This window comes from Panthera onca, chromosome B4 (assembly GCF_046562875.1).
Source record: "Panthera onca isolate mPanOnc1 chromosome B4, mPanOnc1 haplotype 2, whole genome shotgun sequence".
Taxonomy (NCBI): Eukaryota; Metazoa; Chordata; class Mammalia; order Carnivora; family Felidae; genus Panthera; species Panthera onca.
The window spans coordinates 12464964-12486627 of NC_138345.1; the positions used below are offsets into that span (position 1 = coordinate 12464964).

At 42.2% G+C, this 21664-nt stretch overlaps 1 protein-coding gene across 5 annotated transcripts in view; it reads left to right on the forward strand.

The window, feature by feature from the left end:
- PRPF18 (pre-mRNA processing factor 18) overlaps positions 1-21664 on the forward strand; it is a 66066-nt gene that overhangs the window by 36465 nt on the left and 7937 nt on the right. For 2 of the 5 annotated variants that reach the window (XM_060659587.3, XM_060659588.3), the window contains one exon: positions 12760-14081. The exons of the other annotated variants lie outside the window; for them this stretch is intronic. In XM_060659587.3, coding sequence (XP_060515570.1) covers positions 12760-12840 — 81 coding nt within the window. In that variant the 3' untranslated portion in view covers positions 12841-14081. Of the gene's footprint in view, positions 1-12759; positions 14082-21664 lie in introns of those variants that run through there. 5 annotated transcript variants of the gene reach the window in all.

Here is a 21664-nt window from a genome sequence, read left to right on the forward strand (position 1 = left end):
GATACTGGGGAAGTTCACTTAAAATGTAAAATCCACTTAAAATGCATAACGTGCTTTCAGATTTTGTGCCAGGGAACAATTATTACCATATTCATGAATTATCTTGCTATGTGATTTCAGTTCCAAGTGCTAAAGATTAACTTGTGTGTCATGCTTTATGCCTTATTCATATATATTAGCATTTTCAGATAGGAGTTCAACCTGACTCCCTAATATGAATTGTAGAATTTATAGAGTCCAAAAATACTTGTTGAAATTCAAAGACCTTTCCATTTTTTAATAATAACCAGTGACTGTATTGAAGGCAAAAAGCTTTTATTTGGGGGAGAAAAAGTCATTTGGCTTTAACAATAAAAAAATTTCCAGTTGTTAAATGTGTTAATTGTGTTCAACTGTACCATAGCCAGAGCCATAGTGTGTATAACTACATAAATTGTCTCAAAGGCAGTATTTTGTTTTTCAGCAGTGGTGTCATTTCTACTTCCCCACAAACTGATTTTCTCCCTAAAATCCATCTAGTAGTTTTTAAGATTTCTGATTTATTTTTGGAAGCTATATAATGACCTTTTCCCCTTCCTTTGGTCTTCGTTTTTAAGTGTTCCCTTCCCATTTAAAAAATCCTTCTTTTTTTCCCCAAGATGATTAGGGAAAATTGGTAAACATACTGAGAACTTCAGGAAGGTGTCTGACTTAAACCCGATAATATTGTTGTGGACAGATGTAAATATGGTAATACAGTCAGGTGCATTCCTACCTAGCTGGTTGAGTGTGGGAAGCCGTGGAGTACTGAATAGATCCATGTCTGTCGGGTGGATGCTGGTGAGATGTCATGGGGTCTTAGTCACCTCAGACTGTCCTGTTAAACATTTTAATGACTGGTTTGGTTGACTATACTGAGAGGTTTATTTATTGGATTTATGGACAGCAAGAAACAAGAAAGAGTAGGGTGTGTGTTAAGGTGGAAAAGATGTTGGCATTCCAGAAGTTCTTGAAAGACTGAAGAAAAGAACAGATTCTAAAAAAATAATATTGAACAAGGATGACCATAAAAAAATCTGGATCCAATGACCTAGTTGCTTGAGTATACAATCTGAGCAATGTATACGAGAAAGGATTGGGGAATTTAGTAGGCTGTACGTGCAATTGAACGAGTAGTATAATATGACTGCTACAAAGTGTAATGATAGCTTGTATTTCATCATTAGACATAATGTAGCATAGGTTCCAGAAGTCAAGAACATAGTTCTCTGTTATATACCCGATCTAGAACAGTACCTCATTCATGGGTGCTCAATAAATATCTGCTGCCTGAATGAATACCATATGGGACAAGAGATGTGAAAATGTTCCTTTTTTACTCCTTGAAGGAGACCGTTGGAGGGGATCTGAGCACAAGAGCTGTGGATAATAGAGGAGCTCTCTGGTGGGATGGGGAGTAAACTTGGCCTGTAGTTTAGGACCGGGTAAGGTATAGGAAGGAAGGAGGACCTTTCTAATGAGTGTAAGGAAACAATAGTTCTCTTTTTATTGAACTTTTATTTTGAAATAATTACAGATAGACTCACAAGAAGTTGCAAAAAATAGTACAGAGAAGCTTTTTAACAGGCACAATTGCCCTGAGACAGGAGTAGAGCCAGTGGGAAGATGTGAGGGAGATCCCTACCACTTGATGTTTACAAGCATCAAGTTAACTTTTGCTCTTTTTTCCCTAATGTTTATTCATTTTTTTAAAGTTTATTTACTTTAAGAGAGAGCAAGCAAGCAGGGGAGGAGCAGAGAGAGAGAGAGAGAGAGAGAGAGAGAGAGAGAGAGAGAATCCCAAGCAGGCTCCACACTGTCAGCGCAGAGCCCAGTGTGGGGCTTGGGACCATGAACCCTGAGATCATGACCTGAGCTGAAACCAGGAGTCAGATGCTTAATGGACTGAGCCACCCAGGTGCCCCAAATGTTTATTTTCGAGAGAGAGAATAAGTGGGGGAGGGGCAAAGAGAGAGGGGGATAGAGCATTCGACGCGGGCTCTGCCCTGATAGCAGTGAGCCCGATGCAGGGCTTGAATTCACAGACCATGAGGTTGTGACCTGAGCTGACGTTGGACACTCGACTGAGCCACCCAGGTGCCCCAGCTCTTGCCCTTTTGGCCGTTTGATGTCTTTGATTCTTCTCTGTCATTTCCCTTGAGGCCACTGCTTAAACCTAAGGTTGCAAACCCACATGCCCATGACAGGTAGTAAGTGAGCTGAGTGTTAAACACCTGACCCTCTGACATTTGTTCTCCTACTTTTCATACGGACACAGATAGAAGCATTGTTTCATTTTGTCTCGACTCTGACATGGCAGGGGACGGTGCAAGCTAGTGTGAGGTGTCAGCCGATGCTCGCCCCCGGTGCCGCTGGAGTCCCTTCAACTCACGGTTCCCTTGTAGGAATATGGGTCAGTGTTCCATCTTCCTCTCTTTTTAATTAATTTTTTATATGTGCCAAAGATCTTATTTTTTTTCCAAGATATTGTGTGCTTCTATTTTTTAAAATATTGGCACCAAATTTAAAAAGTTAGCATTGTGTTTGGACAAACAAAAATGCTGATTTTTGATGTCTTAAAATAAACCTATGGTGCTAAACAGCTCGAGGCCAAAGAATGCTGCCCGTCCCCCCCAACCCCCAGTGGCGGAGTTTTATGAAATTCTTGATTGTGATGAGCTGACTGGTTTGCTAAGCTGTCTTTTGAATCTCCCTCCTTGTTACTTTGGTGTTGAGGTGGGGTTGATTTAGAATATCTTTTTTGTTTTTTTAATGGACTATCCTTAAAAAAGGGATACATTAAGCATATTAAAGTCAGGGGTTGACAAACTTCATCTTAAAAGATAGTAAATATTTTAGGCTTTGCATTTCCTAGGTCTCCATTGGAACTGTTGAACCCTGCAGGCTGTAGTGGGAAAGAAACGGGTGGCCTGCGGACCGTAGTTTGCCGACCTCTGGTGACTACCTAGCCCAGACATATTCTATGTTAAGGTATTTGCTGAGTAGGTAATTGTGGAAGTCATTTAATAGGGTCAGTATTTCTTTTTAAACTGAGCTATGATAAACCTAAATGCGTGAGGTGTACCAAACTTAATTGTACAGTCCAGTGATTCCTGATATATGTAATTTTTTATCTAGACAGGAGAAAAAGGTGGAGATACAGAATGTTTCTAGTGGGACCCCAAAAGTTTGTTCATGCCTTTTCCCAGCCCAAATTCTCTTCCCATCAGAAGTGACCATTTTTCGGACTTGTGTTACTATCGGTTAACTTTGCCTGTTTTTGGACATCATGTAATGGAATCTTGGATGTATGGAAAAATTATTTTTGTATTTAGACATCCTGGTGAGAAATATATGTGTTAGGAAGTATGGCTGAAAACAATTCAGGAGGCTATTTTATAGTACCGGGATTTCATCTTTGGGTTTTCTGCAAACCTCTATAGAATTTAAACTGCGAAAGTTGTTTGAAGTGTTCTCTTGCTCACAAAAATTAAACGCACCACAGGGAGGGTGTTTTCACCGTGCAGATCAAAGAAAAGTTGTATAGTTTATTAGCTGGTCTCAAATCTGAGGTTAGATTCAAATTGGTGGTAGTAACTTTAAGAACTTTGTTCTGCCAAATGCAGATGTAACCTTTGGCCCAGATTTGAGTAAAGCTTCTTGTATACAGATTATAGGAGGCTCTTGGTTATTTAGAGACCTTATAATTCAGTCATTTAAAAACCTCTCTTGAAAAGGTTCATATCTTGGGCATGCTTGTCCGTAAAGAAGAGAAGGAAGAAAGGCTGAAATTGTCATCAGGCGGCTCTGCTCTGCAGGCTCACTTGCCGTGTTTCCTCGCCTTGGCCTGTGGCCCAGAAACCTGGCTTTTGTCAGTGACATTGACAGTCTCCCTTGCTTTTTGGCTTCCGTTGGGTTGGTAGTGAGAGAGGCTTGAAGGCATTTTGTAGGTGGGAGAAGAACAGGTCAGAAGTATTGATGTCCCTGGCTTCCTCCCTGTGGGGTCAGTGAGGGCTGATGGCACCCCCTCCCCAAGGCCATGTCTTCTCTCAGGAGGCCATCTCCATACAGTTACTTCTGGGTTTCGGTAACTACAGTCCTTCTTGCCCCTTCAGAGCACAGGCTGGCTACAGCTTCCCAGTAGTGCTAGTTCGGGGACACTCTGCTGTCTCTTGTTGGGCCCAAGTCCTGCCCATGCCTTTGCAAAATTGTTGGAATTACTGCCATCACATGTTCAAGTTTGATCGTGCTCTTTGTTTCCTGATGATAGTGTCCCGAATACATGTAGATTAATTGATCTGTGTACTATATTATAACACAGATTTCTTTGGTGATTAGATGATGCAGGAATAATACTCCTTCCAAATACTTTTCATGAGGTTTCACTGTTATGAAAGGCAAATGTCCTGTAATCTTCTCTGGTGAGTTGTTGTCAGTAATCCAGATTAGTAAATTCCCTAGTAAAGACATCATGTCAACATTTTCTGTCAATTAGTCCAATCTATATTTCAGGTTCTGGGTATGTTTTGCCTACACTAGGATTTGCCAGATTTATTTGTTCATGGAATATTTGTGAATTTATAATCATGTGTTGCTGAAAATGGTATAGCAGAAACTTGCATTACTGCACTGAGTGGCACAACTTGATCTGTATGTCGAATATACAGTATCACGGTTAGCTGCTAAACATTCCCTATGCGTCCCTGTGCAAATTATACGTCACACTTGTGGGCCGTGTGGCTTCATGCTACCTCCTGGTGTTCTTGGCTATGCTAAACCGTTTCTTAAAGGCAAGTTACCTCATGATAACAAACTGTTTATCCATGTAGTACTCTCTGCTGTATTACATTTTTAGAGAAAAATATGGCTAGCATTTATCAATCATACACATCACCTTTTAATATCATAGAATGCCAGTGTTCAGTAGAAACACATTTTGGGGAATGCTGATCTAAGCTGTGTGTGTTTCGTTTCAACTGGCAGCTTCACTGATAACAAATATTTAACTTGGGGTATTACATCGTCTGTTTCTTAACTACATGCATGAAAAAAAGTCAGGTTGCCTCGTCCCCTGAAAGCCTGGTAATCAAATAAAGGAAATCTTTGCCCAAATCGGTCCTTTGGTATAAATTTTCACCTAACTTAGCTAAGCGGGCAAATGCTGTTTTCAGAATGGGATTATCACTGGTCATTGTACTTCGTTGTCACTTTCTGTGAAATGATGAATGAGCCTGTGAACTGGAAATACGTTCTCTTCCAGAAAAGAAGCATCCAGACAGGTGAGAATGAGAGCAGCTCTGTTCTTACTGTAAACTATAAAGGCACAGTGAGTCAGTCCCAGGTTACCACTTGTCTCTAAAGTTCCATTGAGTTCTGCAGATACTGGAAATTTTTATACTTTCAGCACTTGCAGTGGGACTTTTCATCATCCCAAGTAGTGAGATCCAGATGAGTTACTTAAAAGGCTAGCATGAGTTATTTAGATGAATGCAATTTTAATGGTGTTCTCGTGTGAAAAGAATTCCGGTAAACAGTTTTTGAAGGATTGGTTTTTTTATGCTTAACTCTGGGTGTTACTTGAAATTGTAGAGATTAACTTTTAATCATTAAGTACACATTTCTTTGAACATCACACTTGAGGTCAAATGAGTATTCCTTCAGTCCGAAGTCAGGATTCGTTTTTAACTTAATTTTCTCATGTAAATTCTTTCCTTTATTAGAACTTGGGCAGTTCGTTGCTAGAATTTTAAGTAGCTAGGTGGAAAATGGCACTCATCCCTTACTCTTGACATTCTCGGGCTGTATCACGAAGTGGCTCTGTGCTTTCATTTTCAAGGCTTTGTTCTTATAGCGTAGAATAGTGACAGGGACAGAATAATTTCATGAAGTGTCTTCTCTGTACATCGTACAAAGATTACTTAAAAGCAGCGACATTAAGTCCTAGTAACTAATGAGAGTTTGTAAAAGAAAAGGCAAATCCAGCTAAAGAATTGTGATTGTAGTTTGGTTTGGTTTTAGAAAATTATTATTTTCTGCGATAAAAAAATTGCTAATTTTTTAGTGGATGCACATTGATATAATAATCGTTCATTGATTTATCTGGGTGTAAACTTTCATTTTGCAGGATTCATATCCTGTATCACATGCAGGTACTCCACACTGTACCTATATTGGGGGTGTGTGTGTGTGTGTGTGTGTGTGTGTGTGTGTGTGTGTATGTATATATGTGTGTGTGTGTGTGTGTGTGTATATATATATATATATATATATTTAATGTTTTATTTCGTTTTGAGAGAGAGAGAGCGAGAGAGAGTATGAATGAGCGGGGGAGGGACAGAGAGAGAGGGGACAGAGAATCTGAAGCGGGCTCTGTGTTGACAGCAGCAAGCCTGATATGGGGCTCGAACTCACAAACTGTGAGATCTTGACCCGAGCTGGAGTTGGACCCACAACAGACTGAGCCTCCCAGATGCCTCTATATTTGGTATTTTTATACTTTATCTATAATATTCTATAATGCTTTAATTAGATTTTTTAAACATTGTGAAATATACATAAAATTTACTATATTAATCATTTATAAGTGTACAGTCCATTAATTTGTGTAGATATTTTCCTAGAAACATACTGATTTAAAAAAAAAAACAGTTTGGTTGAATTTTTTTTGGGGGGGGGGAGTTATTAAAGAGCCATTAATACAAACTGTAGAATCTGGAAAGGTCAAGATGTGGGGCTCTTTGGCACTTCTAAAAGTCCAGTCTATGGGATGGGGCTAAAAACGAGGAATAGTGGCTGAGAATTAGGATATGTAATCCAGAGGTTCCTTCTGCCTTACCCACGTGGGCCCTACTGCCCTTCTCCTCTAGCAGAAGACAAGTTAACCTTCTGAGGGATTTGTACTATTCAGGAAGGTTGACCTGCCATGGTGAAAACAGAATGCTGAAGTGAAAGCCTCTGTATTAACAGATGAGACCTGCAGTTCCTCCTCTCCCTGGGTTCCTGTGATGCTGGAAGCCTGCTCAGGAATTTAGAGGATTCTTCTCTGTGAACTGACTCAAGAGAACAGAGAAAACACTAACATTTAGTATTTCTCCAGTGACAAAACGAGATTGCTGCCGTATTGTACCCACATGAAGTTCTGTTCTTGACCAGCCCTGCCATTCAGGGACTTTCCCTTAGCTCTCCAGTGCCTTGTTCATAAATACAAATGTTTATCAAGGACCTTCAGACCTTTAGAGAAAGTTTACAGTGTGAAAGAGACCAAATTAGAAAACACATAGAAACACATAGAAAAAAAGGAATTCAGAGATAGAGCTATAGTATAAAGAACAGGAGAAAACAAAAACAAAAACCCTTCAATTAAAAGCTTAATTAATATCTTTAGGTAAGGCTGTAACCATGAAGTAAGATTATGCCACAAAGAAAAGTCAGAATCAGAATGACCTCTTAGAAATCAAACATTACAGGAGAAATGTAAAAGTTAAAAGAGAAGGGTAAGAGAACAAGGGAATCAGTCTAGAGGATCACACTATTCAGGTTCCAGGAAAAAGTGAACAGAGAAATTCAGAGAAATCTGAATAATAGCAAATGAATAGGAAAGATCTCCCATCAAGGCCTAACACAGTAGAACCCTGGAAGGCTAACGATAAAGAAAAGACTTTAAACGCTTCTGGAGAAAAGAAACAGGTGGTTTACAAAGATTCGGGAATTAAAAAGCTGTTGCCCTTCTCATTAGCAGTACTGGAAGCTGCGAGACCGTGAAATAATACCTGGGTAACAGAAGGAAAATAGTTTTCAACTCAGTCGTATTCCTGTCTAAACTGGCAATTAAGTGTGAAGATGGGCTGAAGAAATTTTCAGACGTGTCTCAGAATGTTTTAAAAATGTGACCTCTCAAATACCCTTCCTTGGAATCATTATAACTAACATTTATTTAGTACCTACTGTGTGCTTCACTTCACTTGAGAGCAATAATATGAGGTTGATGGGATAATTTCTGTTTTACAAGTGGAGAAACAGGGCCATGGAGAAGTTAGTTCCCAAGGCCACACAGCTAGTAAGTGTTGGAGTTCGGGTTGGAACGTGGGTAATCCTCACTCCACTGTGTTGGATTGCCTCTGCTTGAGGATGTGCTCCACCAAGATGAGGGAGGGAGATAAAAAAGATCCAGGAAACCAGATCCAGCACAGGATTGGGGTGGAAGGAACTGCCCGGGTGAAGGGGAAGGCATGCTCTAGGATGGTCACGGTGCAAAGAGATCTGGAATTCATTTGTTCTAGGTTGGAACACCTAGAGGGCTCCAGGAGAAAAATGGAACAGATGTATTACCTGTTGTGTTCAGCCATTTTGAGTGTAGTTTCACTGTGGAAGAGTGAAATGGTGATACCTACATAAACAAGCAAAAAGATAGGGAAAGATAGGAAAGGACATACTGTCATAGTATACTCTGTGGCTCTGCTTTGAACAACATTTGGGTAGACATCTGCAGTAAATCCTGAATATTGCATTCACTAGTAATTGTATTTGGGGAAGATAGGAAAGAGAAAGTGTGTGTGTGTGTGTGTGTGTGTGTGTGTGTGTGTGTGTGTGTCTGTCTGTCTGTCTGTGAGGGGCCAGTGGGTGTGGTCTAAGGATTAACCGTACAGACAGAAAAAGTCAAGCACTGTCAGTATAGTGTTTAGAAAGATGGCAGTAAATACCGAAAGAAACACTTAAGAGATTTGAAATGATTATCTCTGGGGTGCTGGAATGGGGGGATTGGAAAGGGTGAGGCAGAGGACTGCCATTATTTAAGTAATATGTGACTTTAAGAAAATAATGATATATATACAAAACAAGGAATTATTGCTTAGTCCATATCCTGTGCGCTGGCAAACCTTGATGGTTCTACATTCACAGTGTATCTGCAGTCTGTTCCCTTCTCACCACCGTCACTGCTGCCACCTGGGGTCGGCCACCGACGTCTCTTGTTTGGATTATTGCAGCGTCTCCTGCCTGGGCTCGGAGCTCCTACCCTTGCCCTTCCCCTTTTTTTCCTTTTAAGATTTTATTTTTAAGTAACCTCTACACCCAACACAAGGCTCGAACTCACGACCCTGAGATCAAGAGCTGCATGCTCCACTGACTGAGCCAGCCAGGCGCCCCGTATCTTTGCCCCTCTTCAGTATCTGCACAGCACCCAGAGTGATCCATTAAAGTATGAATCGGATTATGGCGCTGTCTTGCTCATAGCTCTGCGGTGGTTCCCCAGTTCATATGGAGTTAAAGCCAGAGTCCTTCTGGCCACGCCCCATACGCACACACACCTCTTCCCTGCTTTGTTTTTCTCCAGAGCATTTATCATAATCTCACATGAGGTGGTTTACATATTCGTTTTGTTTCTTGTCTGCGTTCCCTCATTGGAATATAATCTCAATGTGTGGGATTTTTTTCTGCTTTGTTCCCTGTGTTCTCTCAGCCTGGAACAGTGCTTGGCACCCTGTCGGTACTGAAAAAAGATTTATTAAATATATGTATTGCTTACATGGAAATAAAAATGATATTTAATAGCACCAGTTTTTAAGAAGCTCTTTGCAGTAAGCTAAAGTAAGCAGCTCATTGTCTTACTGGCTTAAGCATCCTCAGGTAATTTGAAACTGAAATCCTGAGGGATCTGGTTGAAAAGATTTGTTTCCATTTGGAAAATAACCATATGCTGTCCTGACATTACACCCCTTTAAAAATTTGTGCTGCATCCTATCAATCCCTATTGCAAAAATATATTGTAATGTTTCGTGGTAACTATTTATGACTCACACTGTTGAATTTCACAACCTTGTGGCAGCTAAGATTTCAGACAGGATACTGGTATTTATTTTTAAATCCTAGAATCTGTTTAGTGGGGTTAAATAAGCATCACAAATATCTTCTATAAGGAGCAAACAGCCAAGTTTCCATTTCTGACAAGAAAAACTACCTCCAGCAGTCCTGACACCAGTCTGCCTTTCATTTGCTCATAATAATTCTTGCCATGTTTCGTGGCTGACTGAGACTATTTGGATTTCATCAGGGTGTTCTTTCTTAGCCTTCTCTCTTCTCACCTATTTGTTCGGAAAAGTTAAGATGCCAGATTAGTGCTATCACATCTATTTCCATAGCTACAAATCACAATTCTGCACACACATGATGAGAATTCCCAGCAGGAGAAGCTGGACTGTGAGAGGGAATGGTCTTTAGCCTAAAGCAAATACCTGGTTAGCACAGGGGACAACAATGAGAAGACGTAAACGCGGAACAGAGCGAATCACATGGTCTGTCTGTGCACCGCCTGCAGGTGCCGTCTTGGATATTGGCTGAAAGATAACCTTCCAGACTCCTGGTTTTTAAGTCCCAGAATGTGGACGCTCTTTGAATCTACAGAAGGACCTTGAGTAAAATGTTTGAAAGTCATGAGTCTCTGATGTTGCATCTGATCGATTATAGTTCAGTTCATAGAAGGGAGTTCTATTGATTGGTGTTGTCTAGTTACTGTGGCCCTGAAGAGATTTTGCAGGGACTTTTTGTTGTTATTGCTTGTTTCGCTTTGCTTTTGGTGATGTCCCTGAGCTTGAACTTTGTTTGCATACTTACGTGATTACAGAGTAAGAGTTCTAAATGCTTGATGTTTTAGAGCCCTCTTACATCACCGTACGTTTCTAGGCACTGTTTTGCCCTTTCTCCTCAGACTGCCAGGGACGCCCTGTTGTGATTGTGTTGTGTGATGATAGCCACACATGGCTTTTCCTGCTAGCCGTGAAGCCCTGTCTCGTTGTGAGAGCTGATGATATTTCATCATATCATTTTGAGGAAAGAAAATGAATCCTGAGAGAAAACTAGTTAAGTATCAGGCAGTGTGCTGTATACACTTCCATATTCAGTATCGATAGAGCTCTGACCATAGTCTGCCTTTGGCCTGTGATAGGATCTCATTGTTCTTGTCAGTGTGGTAGGAACTGGGTGGTTTCAGTTCTTGTGAACCCAGGGTGAGAAACCTTAACATAATTTGTGCCCAAAGTTGCCTTGTGAGTCATTAAAATTAAGCACTGCTATTCTTGGTGGTGGTGGTTTATATATAGAATTCAATAAAACATTGGACAGAGCACCTCCTTGTAAGCAAGGAAGTTTATAGACTGGTAGGTGAAAGAGTTAATAGGATTCATTGCTGGTTTGCAAAGCTCTTCCCGGAATTGTTCTGGACACTGGAGAGGTCTATCGTGGCATGTTGCAGGTTTCTGTTCTTGTCCCTCTGCTGTGTGTGAACTTGGGTCATGACTTAGTGATTGCTCAGTGGAGGATGAGAAAGCTAAGAAGAATGACTAAAAACCAGATGCCAGCCAAGGATGTTGAAAGATCACAGATTGAAAGATGAGCTGAAAGAGACCAAATCAATTTTAATAGTGACAGTTCTTGTCATCCATTTAAAGTCACTGCAGAGTTACTGGCTGGTTGAGAACTGGCCTAACTGCAGAAGAGATAGAAGGCACTTGACATTTGTGAGGTCCTGACAATTCTGTGTATCGTAGTGGCCTGAAGAGAATCAAAGCATGGTAGCCGATGCCAGAACAGGGTCAGTGCAGGAGTACCTCTGCTGAATTCCGAAGGATCGGCCGAGTCATGTGTGGGATTTGTATTCTGTCGGCCGAGTCATGTGTGGGATTTGTGTTCTGTTTTTTTGATGATATTGGAATGTTTTTATCGGCGTGCCTGCATAGCTCAGTTGGTTGAGTGTCTGACTCTTGGTTTCAGCTCGGGTCATGACCTCAGGGTCATGGGATCGAGCCCCATGTTGGGCTCCATGCTGTGTGTGGAGACTGCTTAAGATTCTCTCTCCCTCTCCCTTTCTCCCTCTCCCTCTCTTCTCCCCCACTTCTCACTCTCTCTCTAAAAAAAAAAATCTTAAATGCTTTTATCATGTAATATTTGGTATACACAAAAGAATACATGTAATACATAAGTTATGAAATAAATAATATCTAAAGGCCTTATTCCTAGCTTAAGAACTAGATCGTTGACTCTGTTTCCCTCCTCTACCCCAGAAGTAATTGTTACCCTGAATTTGTTTGTTGTTGCCTTGCTTTTTCAAAAGTAATTCCACCACGCTCTGTGTATATTTATAAGCAGTACCTTTTGTTCAACAGTTTTTCAGTTTCATTAAAATGACATTATACTTACGTAGATTTGCCGCTTGCTTTTCATATTCAGCGTTGTTTCTAAGGTGTATGTGTATCAGTTGTTCTCAATCAGAATCCCTCATCGACACAGTTCCCTCAGGCAGCACAGAAGATGATTTGTGACTCTTTTCTCATTTGTCACAAGGAATGTACATACACGCAGGACTTGTTAGATACAAAGGAGAGCTGCTGTCTCAGTACGTACAGTGGGTGCTTGAGCTGGGCTTACCTCTGCGGTGGAACCTGCTGGAATTCTAGCTAGCTCATTTTTATGTTGTCACATGTTCCTTTGGTGGCCATACTAGACCGTATTCACACATTCTCCTCTTGCGGACATTTGGGTTTCCAGCGCTCTGTTGTTAGTACGAGCAGGTCTGTTGTGAAGGTGTTGTGCTTCTCTTGGGTGCACGTGAGCAAACATTTCTCTGCGTGTGCATCTGGTCTTGCTGGGGGCTGCTACACTGGAGTGGAGACACTGGTAAACCAGTGGGTACTGAGAAGGGCAATTAAGAATACTAGTTCATAACTGTCCTTATTTTCCTTATTTGCTTAGGGTTTGAAGAGGTTAATGACCATCTGCCAGAAGCACTTCCCTACAGATCCATCAAAATGTGTGGAGTACAATGCGCTGTGAAATCTGTGTGTGGCGTATAAGTGACGAGAAACTGAAGTGAACGTGGGACGGACTTCTGGAATTACCAACAGGAATGAGGGAAGAAGAAAAAAAAGGAGTTTCTTGAGTTTGAGTTCTACCTAATGCAGTCCTCTTGGTTTTAAGAAACAGCGTTGGCTCTCATATCACATCTGGCTGCAAACTGATTTTTGTGTCATTTACTTTAATCAAAAAATTAAGTTCTAAAGACTTTTCCTCGTAATTTAAATGTGTAGACAACTGTCACAGAAGGGGGTTTAAAATGACTTTTCCCCTCTAAACCTGAGAGTTGGCAGGTGATTATAAAGGAACATTTGAGGATGGACTTAATTATTTCTGTAAAATATGGTAATTTTCACATTGTCTTTTATGTAGTATTTATAAAAGATATTTTTATATATTTCAATGAAAATATGGAACCATTTAATGAAACTTTATAGTCCTTAAATGTTGCTGAACTTTTGCCATCTTGCAGTAGAATTTGAATGTAAATGTTATCACTGTGGAGTGTTGTTTTCTGGCATTCAAGGCTTTTGCCTCGTAAGGAGTGTAAATCTTAATGTTCGTCATCACTTGGGACAGATAGAATTAATAGGAAATAGAAGTTTGAAAAAGATGGTATCCCAACAGGAGTTTAAATTACATAAACCCAGTGCATCAAGGTTCAAGGTGGGGAAATGGATTGTCAAGCCAGCCAAGGATGGGGTCATTTTGATGCCCCTGGTTCTTCCCAGAATAGGCCTGCCTGCCCGTGTCGCCGTCCCCGGGCCCGCGGTGGACTGCGGCTCCCAGCTGCCAGCTGCCCGGCAGAGGAGCGGGATTCCGGGACCCTTGTTACTGCCCGAGTCCTAGGTCACGGGTCTGACTTTCCTCAGATGAGGACTTCTGAAGCTCACGGTGTCCTACCCAGATCATGGTGATGAATGGCTATGCCCGGGCAGTCGAGAGGACTCCGTTCCCGGAGGAAGGTGGGTGAGGGGAACACACCTGACTTGGTGGAGTGGCGCCATTGGACAGCAGCCAGGTGGGGGCTCCCAAGCCACAACTTCCAAGCTGGAGATTCCAGCGCTCCACCCCCCGAGCGCGCCACCGTGGGCGAGTAACTTCATGTTCTCAGCCTCATTTTCCCTGTCTGCAGTGGTAGTTACTAAGCGTAGTATATACCTCGGAGCGCCGTTGTGTTCAAGTGAAATAAAATGCTTAGCGCGCTGCCTGGCCAATGAGACCTTCGTGAATATTGGTCGTTGCGTCCTGGTCGTTAGCGTGTAGCCAGAGTAGCTTTCGCGAGGCCTGCGTTGAGAGGCCGCGTGCGCTCACAGAAGGGTGGCGGCATAGCGGTGGTGGTGGCAGCGGCAGCCTTCGTAGCGGACACGTTCGTTAAGGTTCTGTGGCTCAGGCCTCCGTCCGGGCTCTGGGACCGCGCCCACCTTCTGCGCGTGCTCAGTTGAAAAGGTGGGAGGATGCGGTAGGAGCCAGGGTCGGCGGAGCAGTAGAAGCGTGTAGATGCACACAGATGCGCCGTCCCCTCCTCTGGCCCCTTTGGGAAGGCTTGAAAGTCACTCCTGGTCGCCAGCGTATAGCCGTGCTTATCTGATCGTGTCTGCTGGATTTTTGCACGGGGGGCTGAAGCCCACTGCCCTGACTGAATCAGGCTTACTCCCTACCCCACTCCCCACTTTGGAAACCATTTCTTATGATCAGATTAATTAGAACTTACGGGAGCTTACTCTAGAGCAGATGAGAGACAGACTCTCAAAACATAGGACGCTAGTCTACACTTCAGTTGTATCGTGTTGGGTAGGGCCTGTTGATAAATAGTGTTGCATGAACACTCCCCAGATTACTTTTCTTTATTCACGTCAGGCCACAGCACGGTAGTTCGTTAATTTCACGTTGTCTTCCCATTTGCTGCTAATATTTCCTCATAAGGAAGAAACTATTATGTGACACCAGTACCTTCTAAAATTGATCAGTATGGGTAGAAGGCTTGAAAAAAAAAATGGTGACATTCTACAGTCCCGTGAATGTTAACCATTTTGGGCTTGGGTAGAGGGAAGCAGGTTCATAGAAAAGTTTTCCATTTCCCTGAAATTAAAGGTCTTCTGGTAAGTGCAAATAATCATGTGGCTCTATAGAATAGTGACCTCCCGCATTCTCCAAATCATGAAAGTTTTAGTTCAGATACTACATATTCTGGTTTTAGCTGTTTTTAAAACGATAAAGGCATCCTTTAAAAATCAATCACAGTCCTGAAGTAACTGTTCTTTCCCTTTCCTCATTATTGCCGGCCTAGATTCCTGTCAAAGGAGTTCTGTCTCTCTGGATTCAAATTTAATAAAATGCTGGCTTTCTCTCAGAAGTATTACTGCGTTTCTTGGGAATGTTCTTGCCAACTGTAAAGACCAAGCGGTGTTTTTCAGCATTGCAACACAGAGCCTGTGGCAGGGCTCTGCTTTCGGTCTTTGGGGAAAATTAGGAAAATAAAGTTGAGGCCAAACATGATTGAGAGAGAATGAGGATGGTCCAGATCTCCAAAGAAGAAGGGGGAGGCCCCAAGAGACCAGGGCTACGAAGGCAGCTGTCCCTGGTCACAGAGCTTAGGGATTTGCTGCAGGCTCTGAACTCAGTGGGAATTTGGAGGAATAGGAAACAGGATTGATGGCAGGGCTTCTTAGCGTTAAGTGCTTCCTTCTGGTGGCTTCTGGACCTGCTCTCACACTTCAGGTTGCCTTGGGTTTTGACCTCAGTAAATACTTTAGAAATACAACTGTCTTTTTATTTGAAAGAAAGGAATAATTTATTCTGAGAGGAAGCAGCTTAGAAAAGACCACAGCAAAGTGTTTCGGAGTCTTTGGTAGATTTGAATTTGGGGATTCCAATCACTGGCTCCTTTTCAGCCACACAGTCACCCCTTTTAATGCTTCTTAACATAGAAGGTGGAAGGTGGGAGAACTTTGGGGGGCAGTTCGAGTGAAAGGGGAGCGTTAAGTTTCAGTGCGGCTCTTTCCTTTGAATCTTGAAGATGTGCCTCCCCTGGGATACTCCCATGAAGCCCCTCGCGGACTAGAAATGCACGGTATGGAATCATACCGCGAGTCTTGAACTATAAGCACTTTCTCACGGCATATTTATGTAAGAGTTTCCAGCTGTCCAGAGCGTCAGGAGCCAGCGCCGGTCCCCGAGGGTCGCTATGGGAACACTGTTATGGCAACTGGTTTTCATCACAGACTCCGCAGCTCGATTGGCTGAATTATAACCACACGCCAGTACTTCGGTGGTTAACGGTGTCCTTAAAGTCTTTTGAAATTTAAAAATAAGTTCTGGTGGGGAATATCCAGGGGGACTGCAGTGCGGCTGGCGGCAGCCATGCGGTGTGAGCTGACCCATTCAAGATTTCGGAGCCATGCTCATTAAAAAAAAAAAATGTTTTTTACATTTACCAAAAACAGTCTACTATAAAAGCTTTGATGACTTACTTATTTTTCCCCATTGTGAACTCCAGGGTCCTTTGTACAACTTGCTTGAACTAATAATCCATCGTGATTACTCTATTGAAGCAGGCCGCTTGGTTTTGTGGAGTCTCTCCTCCCCACTTTCAGGCACCAGCTTTGAAATAATAGCCTTCTCGGCTTTTCCTCACAGCATTCAGGCTTGGCACGAACTTTCACCGTGGAGAGCAGCTAAGAAGTTTGGAGCTCCTTTTTGAGTATTGTCAGTGACCCTGATCAGAAGCGTTCACCGAGCTTGTGCCGGCAGTGGGCGAGTGTCATTCGCACAGCCCGCCCCCCTCCGCCTCCCCTCCCCCTCCCCCCCTCCCCCGTCCCCGCCCCCGTGCCTTTCTGAACTCCCAGGTTGACAGCTCGCCTAAACCAAAGTACCTTTCTTCTCCAACTGCTCTTCCTTAAGCGCTTGGGAGAAATTGCCAACCATGAGCGTTGCAGTCTGAGCCTGCCTTAGAGTTTCTGTTGTCCTGTGAGGTAGGACAGTTAAAACTTGGAACTTTCCCGACCACCACTCAGAGTAAACCGTACAAGCACATAGGTACCTAAATGCATAAATAATTGAAACAAAAGCACTTACAGAGTCTTCTCTTGTATTTCTTTTAAAAACATGGTGGTGGTGACCCTAAACTGGTTGACAAACCCATTAATAATGCCTTGTGACTGGCAGTTTGAAAACCACCGATTAAAAGGAAGTATCAGTTAAGGAAGAAAATGAGCTGGCAGATGAATTCAGAGCAAAGGGACTCTAATTTTAAAAAGTGTTTTAACCCAGAACTGCTCATGTATAGATAATTTGGATTTAAGAGCATAGTTATCCTAGTTTAACATAATAACAATACATTATTAAACATATTTAGGAAAATTTAAAAGTTTTTAAAAATGGAGGTGTAGAGATCACACTCTGCGTTCAAGGTTAATGTGAAGCATAGAATTTAGAACCTTTTAAATGCTAAATCCTTCTGAAGCGGTAATTCTTAGATTTCAAATGAAGAGTCTGTCCACCAAGGGGAGAAAAACCACAACACTGCATATGATTGCAGTGTGGATAGATGACCACCTTATGCTGGCTGTCAGTTGTGTAAAGCAAGATTAAACAAGGTATAAAATAACTGAGAACCCAGAGGTGGGGTCGGGGTAGAGAAAGATGCGGAGTCTAGTATGCATCAATATCTGTTGAGGGTTTGCTTAGCCCTTTATTTTTAATTTAAATTCAAGTTAGTTAACGTACAGTGTAGTATTGGTTTCTGGAATAGAACCCAGTGATTCATCACTTACCTATAAAACCCAGTGCTCATCCCGACAAGTGCCTTCCTCTTAATCCCCGTCACCCATTTAGCCCATCCTCCCACCCACCTCCCCTCCAGCAACCCTCAGGTTGTTCTCTGTATTTAAGAGTCTCTTAGGGTTTGCCTCCCTCTTCTCTGTTTTTATCTTATTTTTCCTTCCCTTCCCCTGCGTTTATCTATTTTGTTTCTCAAATTCCACATGTGAGTGAAATCATATGATGATTTGTCTTTCTCTGACTACTTTCGCTTAGTGTAATACCATCTAGTTCCATCCACATTGCAAATGGCGAGATTTCATTCTTTTTGATCACTGAGTAATATTCCAGTGTGTGTGTGTGTGTGTGTGTGTGTGTGTGTGTACGTATATACATGTATGTGTGTGTGTGTGTGTGTATAGAACACATTTTTTTCCATTCACCAGTCAATGGACATTTGAGCTCTTTCCATATTTTGGTTATTTTATTTATTTAAGTTTATTTTGAGAGAGACAGTGTGAGTGGGGGAGGGGAAGAGAGAGGGAGAGAGAGAGGGAGAGAATCTCCAGCAGGCTCTGCACCTCAGCATGGAGCCTGACGTGGGGCTTGAACGCAGGAAAGTAGGATCATGAACTGAGCTGAAACAGAGAGTCAGATGCTTCACTGAGCCACCCAGGTGCCCCTTGGCTATTGCTGATAGCACTGCTCTAAACATTGGGGTGCATGTGCCCCTTCAAATTAGCATTTTTGTATCCCTTGGATAAATTCCTAGTAGTGCAGTTGCTGGGTTGTAGGGTAGGTGTATTTTTAACTTCTTGAGGAACCTCCATACAGCTTTCCAGAGAGGCTGCACCAGTTTGCATTCCCACCAATAGTGCAAAAGGGTTCCCCCTTCTCCACATCCCCACCAACATCTGTTGTTTCCTCGATCGTTAATTTTAGCCATTGTGACAGGTGTGAGGTGGTATCTCAGTGTGGTTTTGATTTGTATTTCCCTGATGAGGAGTGACATTGAGCATCTTTTCATGTGCCTGTTGGCCATCTGGATGTCTTCTTTGGAAAAGTGTCTGTTCATATCTTCTGTCCCTTTCTTCACTGGATTATTTGTTTTTTGGGTGTTGAGTTTGATAAGTTCTTGATAGATTTTGGATACTAACCCTTTAACTGATACGTCATTTGCAAATATCTTCTCCCAATCCGTTGGTTGCCTTTTAGTTTTATTGATTGTTTCCGTTGCTGCTCAGCCCTTTAAAGATTATTTCCCTAGGCTCAGGTAGGGCTAGATTGCATTTCTTTTAATGTAAAATTTTAAGCAAAGTATAACACAGAGAAAAAGGTACAAATCAAGAGAGTACCATATCATGGTAAGTCTTTCAATGTGAGCATCTCCCAAAGTAATTAGCACCTAAGTCAGGAAAGATTATGTTATTAACACCCCAGAAATCTCATGCCCCCGTCTAGTCCTACCATGGTCCTAGCGTCTAACATCATTACAGCAAGACAAAACAAAACCTCTACTGCTACATAATATACATACCTTAAAATTTAAAGTATATGATGGATTTAGAATGTTCAGAGATATGGGGCCATCACTAATCTAAGTTCAGAACATTCCGTCACCCCCAGAAGAAACTCTATACCCATTAGCAGTCATTCCCCACATTGGTTAGTTTTGCCTGTTTGTTAATTTGCTCATCTATAAATGGACTCAGTATATTTGACTTACTTTATGTTTGATTTCTCTATCTCTTTTTTTTTTTTTTAATATTTGAGAGATGCAGCATGTGTGTGAGCTGAGGAGGGGAAGAGAGAGAGGGTGAGAGAGGATCCCAAGCAGTCTCTGTGATGTCAGTGTTCAATCTGATGTGGGGCTTGATCCCACAGACCGTGAGATCAGGACCTGAGCTGAAATCAAAAGAGTTTGATGCTTGGGGCGCCGGGGTGGCTCAGTGGGTTAAGTGTCCGACTTTTACTTCGGTCATGATTTTGTGGTTCGTGGGTTCGAGCCCTGTGTCGGGTTCAGTGCTGACAGCTCAGAGCCTGGAGCCTGCTTTGGATTCTGTGTCTCCCTCTCTCGTGTGCGCACTCTCTCTCTCAAAAATAAATTGAAAAAAGAGTTGGATGCTTAACCAACTGAGCCACCCAGGTGCCCCTGTTTCTTACAGTTTCTAATCCTCATTCTCATTGTGTATGGTTCTGGTTTGTTCATTCTCATTGCTACATCCCATGATTTATCTATTTTACTGTTGTTAGACATTTGAGTTGGTTCTAATTGTTGTATGAATGTTGGGTATGCATCTTTTGGTGAATATGGGTATACACCACGGTGTGAAATGTCTGGGACATATGTACATACTCAGTTGTACAGGATACTGTCAAGGAATTTTCCAAAGGACTTGTACCCTTGACACTCCCACGAGCAGGATTTGAAAGTTCCAGGTCCTCCACATCCTGGCTACACATGATATATCCTGTCATGCTTGTTTTAGCCCTTCTGGTGGATTAAAATGGTATTGTATTGTGGCTTTAATTTGCATTTCCCTGATGACAGATAAAGCTGAGCATCATTTTTACGTGCTTACTGGCCATTTGGATATTCTCTTTTGTGAAGTTTTCTTTCCAGATTTTACTTTTGTCCATTTCTTCTATTGAATTGCCTGCCTTTTTCTTACTGATTTCCATTTCTTTGTTCTGGCTATGAGTCCTTTGTTAGATATATGTATTACAAATACTTCTCCCACTCTGTGGCTTGCCTCTGTGCTAGGTTACTTTTTATGCGAAGGGGAAATAATTTTATAACTAGCTCAGATGTTAACATAATCTTTGTTGGCTGTCTTTGCCAGATTTTATATAAATCATATGTGTCAGTCATCTTGTAATTTTTTCTCTTGATGGATGATGTCATCATATTGGTGTGCCTGAAGAGTATAGGATTTGAGAGAGAGGAAATCTAGTGAGTTTTTGTATTTTTGTTAAACTTTAGTTTTATTAGATTATTATTTAAGACTTGGCTATTGTTCTTTTCCTTTGCTGTGCAAGTTAAGATGCGTCTATGTGTGGTGTAGACACTGCGGGTTGCTTAGCCTGCTCTCATTCTCCTCTCTCTGCTAATAGAAGCTTCATTTGTTGAGAGCTGCAGTGTGCATAATTAAAGCTACTTGCTGATTTATGACTCTTTGAAATTAGGGTTGGTTATGTGACATGTTCTGCCAGTAGCCCATGTAGGAGAGGTCTGTTGGGTGGGAATTCCAGGAAAGCTGTTGCTTTTCTAAGAGAAAGAAACAGACTTAGCCGGCAGACATCTTCTGCCCATCCTGTATTCCTTTCTGGAAAGTGCTCCTGAGTCTCAGAGGCTTTTCACTGTCCTGCAATCATGACGATGAGAGATAGGTGCTAAAAATGGCAGAGTTGGTCGTGGGTGGTGTCGTGGGGTCAATGTATAAGCCTTGGGCTGCTTTCTTAGGTTGTCCAGAGAAAGACCGATAGGAGATGGAGATCTATTTATATTTACGCAGGCTGAAAAGTTCCATGATTGGCTGTCTGCAGCTAGAGACCTGGGAGAGCTGATGGTAGAAATTCCAGTCTGAGTCCAGATGCTTGAGACCCTGGAAAGCCAATGGTGTAAGTTCTAGTCTGACGAAAGGAGAAGACCAATACCCTAGTTCAACAAGTGGGGCTGAGAGAGGGAGCATGTGTGAGCGTGCTCCCCATGCCTTCAACTGATTGGACAAGGCCCACCCACACTGCGAGGAGCCATCTGCTTTACTCAGTCCAGTGATTCAGACATTAATCTCCTCCAGAATAATGTGTTTTTTTTCCCCCCAAGTTTATTTTGAGAGACAGCACGCGTGCTAGAGGGGCAGAGAGAGAGGGAGACAGAATCCCAAGTCGAGTGTGGAGCCTGAGGAGGGGCTCAAAGTCACGAAACCATGAGATAATGACCTGAGCTGAAACCAAGAGTCAGACACTTAACTGACTGAGCCACCCAGGTGCCTGTATCCAGAATAATGTTGAACCAGACATCTGGGCACCCTGTGTACTG